At 46.1% G+C, this 19,600-nt stretch overlaps 1 protein-coding gene across 2 annotated transcripts in view; it reads left to right on the top strand.

Moving 5' to 3' along the window:
- CPPED1 (calcineurin like phosphoesterase domain containing 1) overlaps nucleotides 1–19,600 on the top strand; it is a 155,166-nt gene that overhangs the window by 4,016 nt on the left and 131,550 nt on the right. For both annotated transcript variants that reach the window (XM_046667845.1, XM_046667844.1), the window contains exon 2: nucleotides 16,663–16,881. In XM_046667845.1, coding sequence (XP_046523801.1) covers nucleotides 16,663–16,881 — 219 coding nt within the window. The remainder of the gene's footprint in view (nucleotides 1–16,662; nucleotides 16,882–19,600) is intronic.

Raw genomic sequence — 19,600 nt, 5'->3', positions numbered from 1 at the left:
TGGGGGATGTGGTGTGGGATGAGGCTGGAGAGTGGGAGCCGGGTAATTGAGGAGTTTTGTCTTTCCCTGATAGCATCCAAGGGTTGTAAGTTGCATATGTGAGAAAACAAGACGCATGATCAGATTTCCTTTTGGAAAAGAGCGGTCTGGCTGCAGCAGTGACAACAAAAGAATTTTTACTTAGGAGGAACGTGGGGTACAATCGGATTGGAAGCTGGAGCTCCAGAACTTGTCTTGAAGCAACATTTCCACTACACCATGTTGTTTACTTTGAATTTGTTTATTTGTAGCAGCTGGAGGTATATGTCGTGGTGGGGGGGGCTTCAGTGGGGATTATGGGGGTGCTGAGGTGTCAAAGCTTCCCAGCCCATTAGAACTGCCACAGGGCTGCCAGGGGGACCAGAGAAAAAGAGAGTGATTCCGCTGGACGAGAATGGACGGGATGGGGAGAGACTTAGAAGATAAAACAGTAGGACACCCACCGGGCTGAGACAGGAAGAGGGACGTTGACCCTGGACTTCTAGCTCCAACCAGATGTGGAAGTCGGCCCGTGATTGGCATCCTCTGTGGGCGAGCGGCCAGGGGGCCATGCTCCGTGTGGGTCATTAGTGCAGGGCTTTTAGAGGCCCAGCCTTGGAGGGTTGAGCAAAGAACCCATAGTATTGTGGGGTCACTTCTTTAGGTGCTGGACCCCTAGTCTACCCTCAGGCTGCCTCTGTCTCTGTCACTGACTTTACACTGGGTCCTAGTTCCCTCTTAGCATTGCAGGCGACTTTCAGACATACTCCTGGAGGATCCAGTGCCAGTCCAGGGAAGGAACTGGCTTTTCCCCTTCTCTTGCCAAAATACACACCGCCTGTCAAAGAGGTTCGGTTAACTCAAGCGATCGAGCCTACAACCACTACCTGCTGACCAGCACACTCGCTACTAGAAGCCCCCCCAGCTGGTTGAAGTTTGTTTCTCAAGTGAAGGCGGCAAGAGAAGGAAAGAGGCCTCTCTTCGTCCATTCGGGCTGCTGTAACAAAGCATCACCACCCGGTGGCTTATGGACCACAGGAGTTTGTGTCTCACAGCCCTGGAGGCTGGAGGTCCGTGATCCAGGCACCAGCAGATGTGGTGTCTGGGAGGATCCCTTCCTGGGTCATAGACGGCCGTCTTCTTGCCGTGTCTTCACATGGCAGCAGAGGGAGTTGGCTCTCTGGAGTCTGTTTTATAAGGGCACTAAGCCCTCGTAACGTCATCATCCCTCAAAGGCCTCGCCTCCGAATACCGTCACATGAGGAGTTGGGTTTCAACATAGGAATTTTGGGGAGACACAAACATTCAGTTGATGGCAAGAGCTTTAAGACTGTTCCCTGCCGCCCCCCCTCCCCCCCACCGTGATTATATGAGTAACAGTGTTCTCATCCCCTTCTTCCAGTGTTGTATGTAAAGCTTGGCTTCAGTCGGCCATTCCCTGTTAATGTAATCTGCCAGGCTCTGTTGACGGATGTTTATAAAGTAAATTGTCCGTGTCTCACTTGAGAAGACTTACATTCCTCAAGCATGTTCAAATATTCATCGTGATTAGGCAAATTGATAATTATATTTCCTTGACACATATCCTAATTAAGATTGCTTTCTCCTAAGAAATAATTGTCTTTCTGAAAAGTTTACGACATCCATTTTGAAGAATTTCTCCAAGGGAGAAATATCAAGATAAAACATGTTTAAAAAATTTCCTATATTTAATTGTTTTCAGGTCCTAATCTATTTTTCCAGTTCATTTTACCAGTGGAAATTTTTCCCCCTTGGAGAACAGGGCTCTTCAATGGTTTTCTTAAAAAGATTGTTTCCCTAGACATTTTAAACCTCTGCAGCTGTTTCAGAGCAGCTGTCTGTACTTGCCGATGATGGCTATTTCTTGGTCCCTTCTGGAAACCCTCCCACGTGGCAGAGAATGAATGGCGTCTTCATAAAAAATAACTTACTATATCTCTTCCAGGTCTCACCTAAGAACTTTTCTGGAAGTAGTAATGTTTATCCAAGTCTGAACGGGGTTGAAAATATTGTGGTTTAGAAAATTCTAACAGGTCAATGAAGAAAATGAAATGAATGCTTTTAATTGTGCCTACCTTTTTGTCCAAACCAGTTCTCTCTTAATTGAGAAGGCCTCCTATGGCTAAAAGAGGAATTTTGATGATTTCTCCCTTCCTCATTATTTATCATCAGTCAAAATTAGGGTGTAAAAAGTTCCCATTATAGCATTTCCGAGACAAATGAAATTTTACTTCGAATGCCTTTATATTTTTGCTTTTCTGTTTTTTAATAACTTCATTGAGATACCATAACATTCACTCATTGTAAGTTTACAATTCAATGGTTTTTAATAAATTTGCAGAGTGGTGCAGCATCACAATTTTAGAACATCTCAGTCTCCCAAAAAAAGAAACTCTGTGTCCATTTTCAGTCTCTTCCTGTTTTCCACTCTCAGCACAGGCAACTACTAATTTACCTCCATAGCTTTGCCTTTTCTGGACGTTTTGTATAAATGGAATCATGTAATCTGTGTCTTTTTGTGACTAGCTTCTTTCTCTTAGCATAGTCTTTTCAAGAGTCACCCATGTTGTAGCGTGTATCGGCACTTGGTTGGGTTTTACTGAACAGTATTTACCCCATCGTGTGGATGACCACATTTGTTTATCCATTCATCCATTGATGAATATTTGGACAGTTGTTGGACATTGATAGACATTCCCTCTGTGGTCACTGTCTATTACGAACCCAGCTGCTATGAACTTGCACGTACAGGTCCTTGTATGGACACAGGCCTCGTTTCTCTTAGGTAGATACTTAGGGGTGGAATTGCTGGGTCACAGAAGGAACTATGTTTAACGTTTTAAGAAACCGCCAAACTGTTTTCCAAAGCAGCCGCACCATTTTACAGCCCCAGCAGCAGTGTATATGGGTTCAAATTTCCCCACATCCTGGACAACACTTGTTATTGTCTGTCTTTTTGATTGTAACCAACCAAATGGGTGTGAATTGGTATCTCATGTGGTTTAGATTTGCATGTCCCTAATGGCTGACGATGTTGAACATCTTTTCATGTGCTTATTGGCTATGTGTATGTCTTTGAAGAATATCTTTTCAGGTCCTTGGCTCTGTTTTTATTTGGATTATTTGTGTTTTTATTATTGAGTTGTAGGAATTCTTTATATATTCTGGGTATAAGTCCCTTGTCAAATATATGATTTGCAAATATTTTCTCTCATTCTGAGGATTGTCCTTTCCCTTCCTTGATGATATCATTTGCAGAACCAGAGTTTTTAGTTCTGAAATCCAAATTATCAAGTGTTTCTTTTATCGTTTGTACTTTTGATGTCATATCTAAAAAGTCTTTGCCTAACCCCAAATCACGAAGATTTACTCTTGTGTTTCCTTCTAAGAGTTTAAGTTTACTTAGTTTGAGCTCTTTCATTTAGGTCTAGGTCCAAATTCAGTGAATTTTTATGAATGATGTTGGGTAAGGGTCTAATTATTAGAAAATTTCCATTGTCTTTTTTTCTTGTAGTAAAAGCCTGGTAGTTGGTCAGTGAATAGAAAAAAAGAGGAGAATCATAAAAAAATTGTACATTCTTACTTTTAACATTTCTTTTTAATGCAAACTTAAATGTACATTCACTTACCAGCCTTTGAGGTCAGGCCAAGGACGTGTCTTGGAGTATGGGTTTACAGGTGGGCCTGCCGTGGGCCCTTTCTTGCATAAACAACATCCGTAATGAATCTTTTCCAGTTTGGGGTTTTTCCAGCGCAGTAGTCAGTTAAAAAATCACTTGGAAGGCACTCTGAAGAATTCTTCTAGGTTGATACTTTCCTTTTCTTCGGTTCTTTTGTACTTGTTTCCCCAACACCTAATTCAATAGTATTCGATTTTTACCGGCTTGCCTTTGTTGTCTTCCCAAGGCATCCATCTGAGTTTTACTAGAAATGCCCCTTTTTACATTTATCCTTCTCTGGCTTACACATTTCACTAAATTAATGATTTAAAAGTAAGTGCTAGCATAAACAGATTTGGGGACAACTCCCGATGGACACACGGTGAGCAGGCTCCTGGAGAGGCAGGGGCTGAGGTGCACAGAGCATGGGGGCCATCAGCTTGCGGGGCAGTAGTCGGCGCCTTTGTGGAGGGTGTGGTAAACCCTTCATGCCCATCTAGTGGAGGTCTGATGAGAGAGTGTCGTCTTCACGGAGCTGACTGACTGACAGCTTTGATATTTGTGCAGCATGCGATTTTTAACTTTGCCAAACCCTCCAACAAGGAAGGGGCAGTAACATGGGGCGGGGAACTGGAGAGTCCAGGAGGCCCAGGACTGCACCAGCCGCTCTTAGAACCAAGTCAGATGTGTAGTCAGACACTCAGGAAATATTTGTTGAGTGAAAGAATGTCCAAACTCCCCATGTACTTTCGTTTAAAAGAAAAAGGGAAAAACCCCTAAGTCGTGCTGATGTCGCAGGTCCTCATTTATAGATGAAGGCAGGGTGTTGGCTAGATCTGTCTTGAGGTGCAGCTGCAATGATGTGTGTGCTTTGACTTCGTCTACATGGGGGCACTGTGGCACTTTGGTGATTTCAGGTCCTAGACCAGTAAGTGGAAGGGCCAAGAAGAGAAGACGGCTCCTGTTCCCGGCCCTTTGGCCTCGCCACCGTGAAGGCACTGGAATAGGGCAGAGCTCTTCATCTTTCCCCCGTCTGCCCCCACTCGCCTGTTCAACCAGAAGCCTAGGAGTCGTTCCTGACCTCTGCTTCTCCCTCGGCTCTGCGTCCAGGCTGTCCACAGTCCTGTCCATTCAACCCCAGAGCGCACCTTGGTTTTGTCCACCTCTCTCCTTCCCGATTCCTGCCACTGTGACCCCAGCCACTCCATCTCCACCTGGACAGTTCCAGCAGCCTTCTGCATCCACTCTTGCCCCTCCGGTTCACTCCCTGTACGGCATTCAGAGTCACCTTTGAAACAAACATCGAGGCCAGCACCCCTTGACATAGCTTTTCTCTCCCCTCTCTTTTTCTCTCTGTGCTTGCTCATTCTTCGGGTCGCAGTTCAAGGAAGCCCATGCGATTCTCCCACTGTAATTAGGTCCCCTGTCATTCCCCTTCACCCATTCTTATCCTTTATGACACTTATTACAGCTTATAGGTGTGTATTTCTTCCAGTGGCTTTGATCTGTCTTCCTGCCTCTAGACAGTAAGTTCCTGGAGGGCAGGAAGCCTGAATCTAGGATGGTCTCTGGCAGTAGAGGACATTCAGTGGCCATTTGTTACGTGAATAAATGAATGAATATGAATGAATACACTACCCCTGGATCACATGTGTATATCCACCTAACCCATGGCTTAACACACACTCTGTATTCTCTAGACAAAACAGAACAGAAAGCAAGCTATCGACTTCATCAGGAGGATCCCTTGCAAACCAGGCCGGGTGGCTCTGCAGTTTGCGCATCACTCACAGGCTCCACTGGAGGGATCCTTGCAGGTGGGAGCCCCTCAGGGAGCTGCCTCTGCCCCCTCAAGGGTTGCCTTCTCCCCGCATGCAGGGCCTCTGTTTGCCCAGCCCTGGGCCTGCAGGGCTGCCTGTGCCCAGAGAGGGCGCCGCCTTCCGGTCCTCCCCGATGTGCTGCCTGGGCCAGCAGCCGCCCGCTCTCTGGGCGGGGGAACATGGGGGAAAACGTTGGAGCAAGCCTCCACCCCAAACAGGCAAGCCTCAAAGGGAGGCCTGCTTCTGAAAAGCGAGAGAGCTTCGGGAAATGTGCTTTTCGCCCTTTAGCTCCGGCCAAAGCCAGTGATGCTGAGAGCTGCCTGGCCGAGTTGCCCTGGCCCGTCCGCCTTCTTGCTTCTCTGAAGGGTTCAGATAAAGACTTTGGCAGGCCCTTCACCCCCGAGTGGCGAGTGTGGCAGCCAAACCCTAGCTCAGAAGCTTTGTGTTTCTCCGAAATGCCTTCTGGATGCGTCTAGGCCTAGAAAGGAGAGGATGGGTAAATTCACCTTGGTATTTAGGAAACGCAGTTTGGAGAGACTGAGGATATTGCTGTCACGGTTACTTCTTTTGGGGGAGGAAGGGGTCCTGAAGGACACTGTTTTTTAACAGCTTCCCATTCCGTTCAGTTCACCCTTTTAAAGTGTACAGTCCAGTGGCTTTTAGTCTGTTCCCAGAGTTGTGCAACCTTCACCACAGTTGATTTTAGAACATTTTCACCACCCCAGAAAGAAACCCCGCCCCGCTCAGCTGTCGCCGGCCCCCCCCCCCCCCCCCCCGGCCCCCACCCCTCGGCAGCCTCTGGTGAAGGACGCCGTTGACTGCTGTGTTGAGTTCTGGCAGTTTGACAGTTGGGACATTTGGGTTGTTAAACCAGAAAGAGTCCCAAAGTGGTGAAGATTGTTTTGCTACTGGTTTTTTTTAACCACTAAAATAAGCCTAGTCCCCAGAGATGGGGGTATTGCTGCAGACGTTTAGGCTGTGATTCTGTGCAGATTGCCACGGTGAGAAACTGCAAAAATTGCATTTCACTGGCATTTGCTCTTTAGCCAGAAGCCTCCAGGCAGCTGTAACGCTGCCCATCTTTGCCATCTTATAACCAAAGCAGGATCCACAGTAAGTGAAGGAAAAGATGTTCAGACCAAAGCAGGAAGATATATACGTATGTGTGTGTGACCAAATATTTTCTGAGCTCCACTTTGTGCTGTGGGGAACCAAGAAATGAGTGAGATTTCGATTGCTCTGCCTCTGCTAAGACAAGGTAGGAGTTACCGTGAGTAACAGTCGTGGGAAGCGAAGCTCACACTTGAACGCTTACTGTGTACCATGTCCAAATGCCTTACGTGTATTAACTCAGTAATTTGTCACAACCACCCTTTTGAGATAGTGCATTATTCTTTTTTGGGCAGGAAGATTGGCCCTGAGCTAACATCTGCTGCCAATCTTTCTCTTTTTTTCCTCTTCAAACCCCCAGTACATAGTTGTATATCCTAGTTGTCGTCCTTCTAGTTTCTCTATGTGAGCTCCTGCCAAGCATGGCTTGACGAGTGGTGGTAGGTCCGTGCCCAGGATCTAGACCAGTGAACGCCGGGCCACTGAAGTGGAGCATGTGAACCTAACCATTATGCCACTGGGCTGGGCCCAGGTGTGTTATTCTTAACAGATAAAGAAACTGAGGCCAGAGAAGTTAAGGAGCACACATCATGTCACATGTTTGATAAACTGTGGAATTTGAAGCTGGGCACTCAAGCCTCGGAGTCTGGGCTACGCTGGGACCAGGTTAGGGCTTCAGGAGATGGAGGCCCAAAGTGGTACAGGGGCTTCAAGCCCCTCCCCAAGCCCACCTGTCCCAGGATGATGCCTCGCTGCCTTGTATTCACATTTGTCCCTGGTCTCAGGGTGTGATACTTGCCGTGCCCTCTGCCTGGGTGTGTCCCCACAGCTCTCCCCATCCTTGGCTCTCATCCTTCAGATCTCAGCTCCCGTGTTGCCTCCCTGCTCCGTCCACCCAGAGCTCTTCCATGCACCAGCCACCCTGTCTGTGCTCACCCTGATTACTTCTATGATAGTAAGGAATACATTCTGTAATTGACTTAGCATTGACCTGTCCATTGTCCATCTCCCCACTGTTCTGTAAGGTCTTAAGGAATGGGACCTGTGGCCTTGCTCACAGTTGAATGACCAGAGACCAGCCTGGCACCTGTCATGTAGTGGGTGCTCAGAACAAACATGCCAAATGAGGGACGGAGGCAGAGCCGCTTCTGCTTGCAGGGGAGGGAGGCAGTCTTGGTGGTGGACGTAGCGTTTGAGATGGGCTGGGAAGGATAGAAGGAATCTCAGCAGGAAGAGGTGGTAGAATGAAGAGCATCCCCTGGAGGAAGGGGTGGGAAAGCTTGGGGTGTGTTTGAGAAGCAGATAAGGGTCCATTGGAGGGATCCTGCGGTATTCTTTGTACAGGGTTTCCCAACTTCGGCATTGATATAATGGGCTGGATCATGCTTTGTTGCAGGGCTGCCCTGCATAATGTGGGATGTTTAGCACCATCTCTGACCTCTATCCATTGGATGCCAGAAGTACCCTCCCCCTCCCAGTGTGACATGCAAAAGTATCTCCAGACATTTTCCAAATGTCCCCTGTGGATCAAAATCGCCCCTGGTTTGGAGCCACTGGTCTAGAGGGAACAGTAATCAACATACCTGGAAAAGTTCTGCGGTACATTTTAGCCCCAAGTGCCAGAATGAGCAAGGATCCATTGACATCTTCATTTGTCCCTTCACCAAGTGTTTACTAAATGCCAGGGACCAAATGATACATGCTGACAATGTACTGGGCAAAGAAAGGAAACGTGGGCTCTTCCTCATGGAGATTAGAGGGTAGTGGCCCTTTAGCAAGGGGGTTTGATGATCAGGGTAAGGGTTGTAGGAAGAGTCACAGTGGCGGTGACAGCCTGAGGTGGATCAGAGCAGGGAGCACTGCGTGGTGCTGCCCTGGTGGGCCCGGGTGGCAATGGCAAACACCTGACCCAACATGGTGGCACTGCGAAAGGGAAGGAGGGACTACTGCAGGAGGTGCTGCAGACGTGGAAGCCACTCTCCCTGGGACCGAGGTGGCAAAATCAGGGCCATCAGGAGAAGGAGCCAGTCTTGAAGGAAAGACGGTGAATTTGTTTGTGGGAGTGTTGTAAGGTGCTAACAAGACCAGCTGGGAGCTTGGACATATCCAGAAAAAAAACATACTATTTTCTACTCGCTTTTTAGTTGATTCTATGGCTTTCTAGTCAAATGGAGAAATGTGGCCCATGTAGTCCCAACTCGTGTTATTTTGAGTCAAATAAGTTAACAGGGTCCAAAACATGGAATTCTTAAATATCCTCACAGTGCGGTGATGTGGTGGTGTAGTGATGGGAGCCTCGTTAATCAGACTGCTTAACCAGTATCTTACTGTTTTAACTCTCCTCCGAAAGGCAAAGTAGATTTAGAAAGTGAGACTTTGCTTTATAAGTATTAAATTAAGAAAGCTATCATTGTGTTCCACCTTCACTCATTCTAGGCTGCCTATGAAGTAGCAGGTTTAGCACATCATGACAGCACAAATTATTACAGTATTAGGCATTAATTAGTGACAGGACTGACTCCCATAGGCCTTTTCCTAGTTGGGTGATGAAAATGATGGTTCATCTGCTTTTGGGGGTGCATTAGTCGTTGATTAACTGGTCATAGCGAAAGGATCAATGAAATTTCTAATTCTTGTTATATATTAAAAAGTCAGCTTTCATTAACAATTGACAGGTATGCCCAAGAGGTGTAATAAAGATGAGTGAGAGGGAATATATCAGCAGAGACAAATCCGAGAAAACATTTAGTTTGTGATATTGAAAGTGCAAACTGTGAGAGCAGTTGCAGTTTGACATCTGTCTTTGGGGCAGGATATTGGCATGTAAACAGTCTCGTAGGAAGGATTAACGGTAAGGCATTGTATGGATTTTTACAGGTTTTTAAGATTCTTCTGTGTATACTGTTGCTTTGCACCCAATAATGCTTAAAGAAGATTCACAGGCCTTTCCTGTAATACATGCAAAATCCTGTCTTTTTATCCCTCAATTTTGAAAGATGCTTTCTTTGATAATCTCCATTAGTTAGCTAAAATTTGGAGGTGGCCAGATCTTGTTACTGTCTACACGAGTGAATCAGATTTCTTTCTAGGACCAATATTTCCTGTACCACAGAGTTTTAAATTAATTTAAAACTTGATTTAGGCTGTGGTAATAAGTTATGGTAACTCATTGTGGTAACTCAGAGCTTGATTTCTCTGGCTTGTCATCTGGACAGACTTTGGCACTCCTAGCTGGATAGGTCTTCCCAGTGATCGCACCTGTGTGATCACCTGCCTTGAAATCGGGATGCTGGGCATAATGGGCCTCGTTCTGCCCCTCACCCTTTGTTAGATCTCGATCAAGTTATTGACGATTCACCTTGCCGCGTCTCTCCTTCCACACCTCTGAGCAAAGTGGGAGAGTTATCATAGATAAGGACTTGTCATCGCAGATGGCTACAGGGGCCAGGTGGTGAGTGGGGCCAGGTGTGAATAGTAGTAAATTGGAGAGCACACACCACTGTAGAGGGTCACCCACTACTCAGCCCCAGCCAGTCATTGGCGCACTCCATTTGGGCCTGGTGTGGCCGATTTTCCAAGAGAATCCAGAAATCCAGGTATATATGTGAAACTCATGAATTAAAAATGTTGGCAACAAATTCGAAATTTTATAAACACTGCGTGGGCCAAACAGAACGCAGCTGCTAGCCAGACCGCATCCAGAGACCTCAAGTTTGTAATCTCTGGAAAAGGTCACCAGTTAGCCTCCCACAGACGTTGGATGTTCTGGGCCCCAGCCTGTACCGTTGGCAGGGGCTGTGAGCGCTCGGCCTTGCCAGCATTATCTTTCTGTACGGTCTTCTTGTTTACCAAGATATTCCATTCAAAGGAGACTTTTTGGAGACAAAAACATCTTTATGGAGGTGGACAACCTGTGGACAGCCCAGGGCACATTCCATCTGGGCTGCGGCTCTCTCCTCCCCAGGCCGGCCTGGCAGCACTGAGATTCCAAACAGTAGAAGCTGCTGCTCCTTCACTGTGTGACGTTGAACTTGAGCTGTGACTAAGGTCCCTAGCCAGGCCTCAGTATTCCCCCATGGTTAAATGAAAGGGCTGGTTAAAGTAACTCTGAGCATCCCTCCGGCCCTGACTATTTCCACTTCTTCAGTGGGAAAAGGTGGGCTTCTTTAGATCAACTCTTGGCCTCTGTAGGATGAGCTGCAATAAATGGGCTCTCTCAGCCTAGTATAGGAGGGTCAGATGTAACCTCTGGTTAACTGAGATTAGTGAGGCTAGCCCTGTTTAATGTTATCATCTGGCAGACAGACTTGCAGATGGGCGCGATGATCCTGGCCTCCTGCAATTCCTGGCCTGCCTGATCCCCTGCTCTTGAGTGTGGGCTGGCCTAGCGATTTGATTGTCATGAATAGACCACAGCAAAGAGATGGGATGTCACTGCCATCATTATGTTACATAAGTAACTTCTGTTTGTTAGCTGCCCCTCTGTCTTGCTGGCTCTGATGAAGCAAGTTTCCATGCTGTGAGCTGCCATGTTGGAGAGGCCTGCATGGCAAGGAAATGAGGGTGGCCTCTGGTCCACAGCCGGGAAGGAGCTGGTACCCTCAGTCCCACAGCCCCCAAGGAATCTTGTCAACAGTGCTGTAAGTGAGCTTGGAAGCAGTTCCTGCCCATTGTGAGTCTTCAGATGAGACCCCGGTCTTGGCTGACACTTTGCAGCTTATGAGAGACCCTGAGCAGAGGACCCGGCTGAGCTGTGCCCAGATCCCTTGACCTACAGAAACTGTGAGATAATTGTGGATTGTTTTGGGTCACTACATTTGTGGTAATTTGTTACATAGCAGTAGGTAGCTAATACACCATGTCTCTGAATTTGTTAAAAACATGAACATTGAAAAATTCATTTCATGGTGGACATTCTTATTCATAGCCGATTTAGGTGTTTTAGTTAAATGTATGCTTTACGATGTGTTAACACTAAGTGCGCTTTAGGCATCATGCCGAGGTTTATGTCAAATGTTTAAAAGATTAAAGTCTTGTTTTGGTACCATCTGGATCAGAAATGAGATCTTAATTTAATCAATTCACCTTATTCTTTAATTCATTCATTCTACATGTGCTTAATTTATCTCAATTTGACCTTTGTCTTATCAGAGTTACCAATTAGAATCCCTAACTGCATTCTTTCATCCATTTTGGAAGAAAAATAACAGACCTCTCTGTTGTGTGTTTGAAAGCACACATGCTTGCTAATGGGTGCTTTCCTTGTAAGCTGCAAAGTCAGGTAAAATCTAAAGTGTTAGAACTCACGAATTGGTGATGAATTCCTTCATTAAGTTCTTACCTTGAATCTTGGAATTGTTACCAAAAACCTTGACTTGGTTTTGAAAGGCAATTTAAAGGGTGATGGTTAGATAGTGGGTAAGATCAGGGGCTCTTCAGACTCAAATACTTGAGCTGGACACAGACAGGGACCTAAAAGTGAATAGGAAAATGGGCAAAAAACACCACCTCTAGTGACAACCACAAATCCTCCAAGACGTTATTTCAATTTAGGGAAAGAAAAGTCATTTTGCATCTGCTTCTTGGCAAACTTGCTTAAGCAGTTCTCTGATCAGTTGCAGGCCAGCCCTTCTTAAATTTGGATTTGCATACAGTTCACCTGAGGCTTCGTTACAATGTAGATTCTGACTCACTGTGTCTGCAGTGGGCTCGAGATTCTGCCTTTCCAGCAAGCTCTCAGGTGACGCTGCTGCTGGTCCTCCGGCCACACGTTGAGGACTGAGGTGTATGCCCAGCCCTGCCCTCTCGCAGCCTGCGTCTTGGCTCCTCTCTCGTCATCCTCGCCTTCTACCCTCCCTCAGCCTCCGTTTCTAGGCAATTCTGTTCCTCAGTTTGGGTTTATCAGGCATTGACCCTTTAACTAAGCAGTTCTTTGGGAAAATAAAAACAAAACCACTGGATTCTTAAGTGCCCTTTTTAATGCTCAGAGTATGTATCTGGGTGCTTTGGGGATGAGCCTCAGTGTAGCCAAACTGCCAGAACAGTGCTTTCGGGGAGTCTAGAGAGAGAAGCTGGCCCATGCCCAGGGCGCAGACACTTGCTCCGCCCTGGAAGGGATGGCGTCATAAGCTTTCCCGGGTCTCGTAGATGTCAGGTAACGAACACCTGTGCCCTGTCCTGGGCGTCACTTTGGACTTGGATGAAATAATTTAATGCAAGTATCGTTAGGAAGTCACTTTCCTCATGTAAAAACCTGCCCTGTTGAGGGATGGGGGAGATATATGTTTACGAAAGATTCCTCTCTCCAGAACCAAGCATTATAAGCCTCAAATAGCTTTAATTCAGCCTTGATTAAAATTAAGACGAGACCAAAGACCACAAGCTTCTGTAGTGGGAACCTTAAGAGGATCCAGGTGCTTTTGAGAATGCAGAGCCCTGAGTCAACAAATTGCCTTTATTACATAGATAAAGTAGATTGAATATTGATGTGTGAGCTGTCATTCATTTTAGGTCAAATCTATTTATTTTGTACCTTGTCATTATAAAATGGAGATTCTAAGTTTTTACTAAGTACACGCGTAATAATGAAAGATTTATTTTAATACCTCCAAGGACTATTGACTTTTCAAGACGATGACTATTTGTCATAGGAAACTGTATTTGTTAAATCGTTTGCCGTAGAAAACTGTTTAATAATTCTGTTTGTTGTGGAAGATTGATTTATGCTGCAACCTTGGGGTGACGATCACCTCCCTGATCGGCTTCTGATTAATTTATCCAGTTTAAACGGTTCTGCAAACTGCCTCAGAAACAGAGACATAGCTACAAGCATGCATCAGGGTAAAAAGGTTATTATTCAGATAAATAAATGATGCTAACAACTTGACAACGCAAATCAGAACCTCAGTTTTTTTTGAGACACCAGCCTTCAGCTCTTAAGGAAATCTTGCTGCCTCCTTCCTGACCCTGATCTTTAGTGCCTGATCCATAGGTGTCTGTTACTGTGGAACAAATTACCCTGAAACTGGGCATCTTGAGACAAGAAGACAACAAGCCTCATCTCACAGCTTCTGCCAGGGCTCTGCGTGCAGCATGGCTGGGGCCTTCTGCCGCAGGGTCTCACAGTGTTCAGTCAGGGGTCACCCAGGGCCGTGGGCTCATTTGGAAGCTCAACCAGGAAGGGTCCTCTTCGAGGTCACTCACGAGGTGGCCAGCAGGATTCGGCTCCTTTTGGGTTGTTGCATGGAGGGCCCCGCTTCTCCACAGGCTGTTGCCTCAGTTCCTTTCCACGTTGGCCTCTGCATAGGGCTAGTCACAACACGGCAGCCTTTCTCCTCCAGAGCCAGGGCTCCGAGACAGAGTGTGAGAGCGAGCAAGATGAAAGTCATGGTCTTTTTCTAGCCTAATCTCTCTCTTTTTTTTAACCACTTCATTGAGGTGTGATTGACATGTAAAAATTGTACTTATTTAATAATGTGTACAACTCATTGAGTTTGGGGATAAGTATATACCTGTGAAACATCACTACCGTCAAGGCCATAAGCATATCCATTGCCCCCCAAAGTTTCTTCCTGCCCCCTTTATTATTATTATTGTTGTTATTTTTCATGTGTATGGTAAGAACACTTAACTTAAGATCTACCCTCGTAGCAAACTTTAAGCGTATAAAACAGCATTCTAACTATAGGTGTTAGGCTGTATGGTAGATCTCCAGAACTTCTTTATCTTGCATAACTGAAACTTGTACCCTTGACCAGCACCTCCAGCCCCTGGCAGCCACCATTCTACTCTGCTTCTGTGAGTTTGGCTATTTTAGATTCCACATATAAGTGACATCATACAATATTTGTCTTTCTGTGACTGGCTTATTCCATTTAGCTTGATGCCCTCCAGGTCCCTTGATATTGTGCCAGTGGTGGGATTTCCTTCTTTTTTAAGGCAGAATAATATTCCACTGCAGGTATCTACCACGTTTTCTACATCCATTCATCCATCCATCGATGGACTTTTAGGTTGTTTCCGTATCTTGGTCCCGCCTCATCTCTGAAGGGACATCCCGTCACTGTATTCTGCTTGTTAGAAGTAAGTCAGTAGATCCAGCCCACACTCTAGGGGAGGGGATTGCACAAGAAGGTGAGTATCACGATGCAGGATCTTTGGGGCCTCTTGAACTTTCTCTGCCACACGTAATCCGTTGTGGTCCTGAATGGCTGTTCTTAGCAATGAGATGCACACAGCAGGGTTTCGTGCAGTCGTTGTGATTGAGTTCACGTTGGTTGTGATATGACTTGAGTGGCTAATGTTCTGAGCTGTCAGTCAAGAACGTGTGGATTAACATGTATATACCGTTTGTTTTATAAAGTATATATAGGTTGTTTGTTTGCATGTGTGTCTTTTTCAATTCTGAAAAAGGAATTAAGAAGGAAGGGAGGCCGACAGCCAGAGGTCCACTCTAAGCTGATAGTCAGCTAGGTGTGGTGGGTGGGAGGGTGGGCATGGAATTGAAGAAGGTTACGACTGGCTCCTTCTTGCCACTTAGATCTTAGCTTAAATGACGTCATCTCAGAGAGAGTCCCTGTGCGCCCAGTTAAAATCAGCCATTGTTCCAGAACGGGCTCGTGGCCCGTAGCACCCTCTGGCTCTGTTCGCCGCTTATTTCCTTGTTTGCGTCTACCCATGAGAGCTCAGCCCCGGGAGAGCAGGGACCTCACCTGTCTTGGTCCACTCACGTGTTGTCAGCAGCTCGCCTGGGCCTGGCAAACAGTGGGCTCTCAGTAAATACCTACCGAATAAACGAATGAAGCAAACACGTAGACACAATATGATTCCAAGGAGCTTTTTGGAAATTATAGTATTTTCATGACTTCCAAAGGAAGTGCCACTTATTTAGGTAACATGCAAATGCATTAATTTCTTAAAAAGAGGAAAATAGTCTCAAGATGGTGGGGTAGTTTTGTCCCTGCCACTGATGGCTGGTGGGCCATTAGGTAAGTCATGTCACCTCTCTGGGCCTCAGTTTCCTCAGAGGATACAGGTGGGGGCTGTAGATTGGGGGTCTTCAGACTGCTTTGTCCCCAGATCCCGATTGGGCAGAGTAGGCTCCGTGTTTTCAACACTGATCTGCCACATAAGGTTTTGTTTGAAGAAAGGATTCTGTGGCCAAAAAAAAAAAAAGTTTGAAATGCACAGGACTTCTGTGCCCACGTGGCCATTCCGGCTCTGCAGGAGCAGGCACTGGTTACAGTTCTTTTGGTGATGAGGGTAGAGACCTGTGGTCCCCGAAGCTTCGGGCCCGCAGAACCAACAAAAAGGGCAAGCCTGATAATTTTGGTGCATGCGACCTAGCGCCCTTTCTAAGAACCTGAAGAACCCCCTCCGTTCCCCTCTTCCCCCTGCCCCCAGCCTCACACCTCACTTATGCCCACATGGTGCTGCCTTTGAAATGTTAGCATCCATTTTTTTTTTCACATTGACTAACTCGTTTCAAGATTTCATTTTTGGCACTGCTTTTCCCACCAGATAGCCGGAGCTTCCAAGCTCCAAGTTTTATAATTAAAATTCTGTCACATCCCCGAAACAGTGCAAATTGTGCCATTAAGCCTGGCATCAAAGATTTGGAAGCATTTCACTTAGTGATTTACATATAATACTTCTGGCAGCTTTCAATTTTGGGTATTTTTAATTCTAATTAAAAAACTATTATTGGCCATTAATATCCTCCATACAGCATGCGGTTGTGCCTGTGCGCTCCATTTTGGCCGTCAGGCTTTTAAACAAACAGCTTGGCTGCGTGGCTGCTGCAGCCCACATGGTTTTTCCTGGCCTTGGGGAATCACCAGGTCCCAGGCATAATTAGTATAAATCAAAATCCTCTAGACTATGACAGGAAAATGGTATGTTTGAACAGCAGCTTATTAAAATGACCTACTTAATTTAAGAAAAATATTGTATCCGCTCGCACGGTAACCTGGATGCTATCCCTGACAGATTTTGTAATACTTCTTTTCTCTCTCTCTCTTTTTTTTTTTTAAAAGAAAAAGAAAGGGAGTGGAAAGGCCCGTTCTACTTCATCCAAGGGGCAGACCCCCAGTTTGGACTGATGAAGGCCTGGTCCACTGGGGAGTGTGACAGTGGCGGTGACGAGTGGGGACAGGAGACGCGTCTAACTGAGCAAGCTGTCCGGGCCGTCAACAGGCTGAACCCCAAACCCAAATTCTTTGTTCTGTGTGGGGACCTCGTCCATGCCATGCCAGGTAAGACTTGGGGTGTCGCTGTGACCTTTTCTCCTCCACCCAGTCATGACTGCATTTGGGCAGAAAAAAATGGATTTCTGTTGAAAGATGTCTTTATTCAGTAATGGCTCATTCCTTCCTGACTGTTGCAGTATCATCGAACATCAGAAAATGCACACTCATTTTATATTTAGAATTTGGCGAGATTAATCACGGTAATTAAGCAGAGCTACAGTTCTGATGATCTGAGCTTAGTATGAAAAATGGAACAGATTCCCACGTGTCACCTTTCTTCATTTCCAGGGACAAACTTGAACCGCTTGCAGATACTATATTCATAAATGTAATCTTCTCTTCTTGCTTCCCCCCTTCTTATGCTTTTATTTCTTGGGTATTTGTTAGTACGTTTTCAGTTTCAAGTGACAGAAATCTAACTTAAACTAGATTAATTTTTTTTAAAGGTATGTATTGCCTATGGGACTGTAAAGTCCAGGGGCATATCTGGGCTTCAGGAATGGCTGGATCCAGGGGCACAGAGGTTATTATCAGGACTTGGTCTCTCCATCACTCCGCTGTGCTTTCCTCTGGGTTGAATTCATTCTCATGCAGGCGCTCTCTAGGTAGTGGCTCCTGGGAGCCCTCTAGGTTTATGTCCTTCTAACAGAGACCATAACAGAAAGAAAATGCCTTGGTGGCCCAGTCGGAGTCCTAGACTGACGTCCTTCCACCATCCAGCTCACATGGTCCCCTGGAGCCAGGTTGCAGGATCAGCTCCACTGCAAGCCGGTGATCAGAACAACAGAATGGTTCCCCTAAAGAAAAGTGGGATACTGGGAATGCAAAAACAGATGCCTTCTAGAACTTACTTCCTCCCCACTCTTTTTTTTTTCCTACTCTGATATCCTTCTTTCTCAGGAAGGATAAAGTCCAGCGAGCAAGCATAAGCAAGTGGAAACTGCCCCTGCCCGTTGGGGAGGCAGAGCGGGCGCCCATGGCCACTCTTATCTGTGTCTCAGTCTCTGCGAAGTGGAACATAGATGACCAGAAGACCACTGCAGAAAGTGCTGCGACGGCCATGGGTATTTGTTTTTGGTGAACGTTTCCTTGTAAACCAAGACTGTCGAGTCCTGCTGTGATTTCTAACGCCTCTAGGTGCCGAGGCGCTCTGCAATAGCCCCAGGTGCATTGTCTCCTCCCCATCCAGGCTCGCTTGCCTGGCAGCCCAGCTATCCAGAACAATCCCCGAATGAAGATGTGACACTGGAAAAAGGGCTGCCCGGAATTGCTCTCACTGAAGTCCAGGCAGTGTAACCGGCAGGGAGAACCTCCGATGTCCCTCATTTTGTTTACTTGTGTTTTACACAAAGTCATGATTGTGGACATGTCCGCGTCGTTGACCTCCCGCTGAGTAGAACCCAGTGATGTCGTCCCTGGAGAAGCAGCCTGTCCTGCTATTGGGCCTGCACAAAGGTGGCAGGATGGTGAAGCGGGGAAATAAGGCAGTGGACAAAGACCTGATCGAGGGCTCAGGTGTCCGGGCTGCCAGCCCCACATCTGCCACTGATGCACTGGGTAAACTTGGACAGACCCCTTACCTTCTTAGAGCCTCGGTTTCTGAGCCAAGAGCCCATAGAAGCAGCAAGAATTGAAAACTTCGGCAGTCTGGGGTTACACAGCACAGGGGCAGATGGCCCTCTACCTCTGTGCTGCTGGTGAGTGTCTGAGCAGGTCGCTGCAGAAACACATTCTCAAGGATGGTCCTGAGTTTCATGTTGTAGAGAGGTAAAATTGTAGCGCCTGTGAACTTGGCCGCGCTTTGGTGACTCTCGGCCGAGGCTTCCTGGGTGCTGAGACCGTCCAGTGCTGAAGTGGCCAGGCAGTGTCCTGGTTTCCCAAGGAGCTGGGAATCTCAGCAGGACTTGGAGTCTTGGTTTCAAGTAAACCAAGGGAAGGTCTTAGTTGACAAACAGACTCGTGCTGCTTCCAGATGGTCTGATTTGCAGTTCTCCGTGTCTTTGCAATCATTTGGCCCAAAATGCACTTGTAGCATCAGCTCAGGCTCTCACCCTGGTCCACACCGTGAGCAAACTTCTGCTTGTCTCGGACACTTGAAAATCAGATTCCGAGTTTAACGTTTTTCTGTCCAGTGGTTTCTTTTCTCTGAAAACAGAATAATTACGAGACTCACCAGAATTATATAACATGTTCTTGTACAAGTTTACCGACTTGTTCTGAGTTATGTTAATGTATTCAGTCATATTTCAAAATAAGATTTAAAATAAAAGCTTTCCATGTGATTTTATTGCCTCTTAAAGTATACTGAACATAAGTAAATTAAAAGATACAGTTTTTATGGCCAACCCTACCAGTTGTTCAGAAGACCTCGTAAATGTGAACTGGCAAACTTTCGAATAGAGATTTTATATTCACTGCAACCCGAGCAGAATTCCTGCCTGTTCTAAAGAGGGACTGTTGTATGAGGTTGTAACTGAGCCAGCGAAGGGACTGAAACTGTTTTGAATATTGTGGTCTGGGATTAAACAGAACGTTTTAAAGCTAGTTACCTTTTTTTAATATGCAACTAGTGTCTATTTAGCCCTTATTTAGCTCATATGCGAAGGCAGATGCTAGAAAAGTAATTATTTGCTTTGACTGCTTAGTGCATGGTTAATTATCTAATGCATATATTAATAGGCAAATAAAATCAGAAAGCATACTTTTAATTCTACCATAAATAATA

The sequence above is a fragment of the Equus quagga genome, chromosome 7 (assembly GCF_021613505.1).
Source record: "Equus quagga isolate Etosha38 chromosome 7, UCLA_HA_Equagga_1.0, whole genome shotgun sequence".
Classification (NCBI taxonomy): domain Eukaryota; kingdom Metazoa; phylum Chordata; class Mammalia; order Perissodactyla; family Equidae; genus Equus; species Equus quagga.
This window is presented reverse-complemented; position numbering and strand designations above follow the sequence as displayed.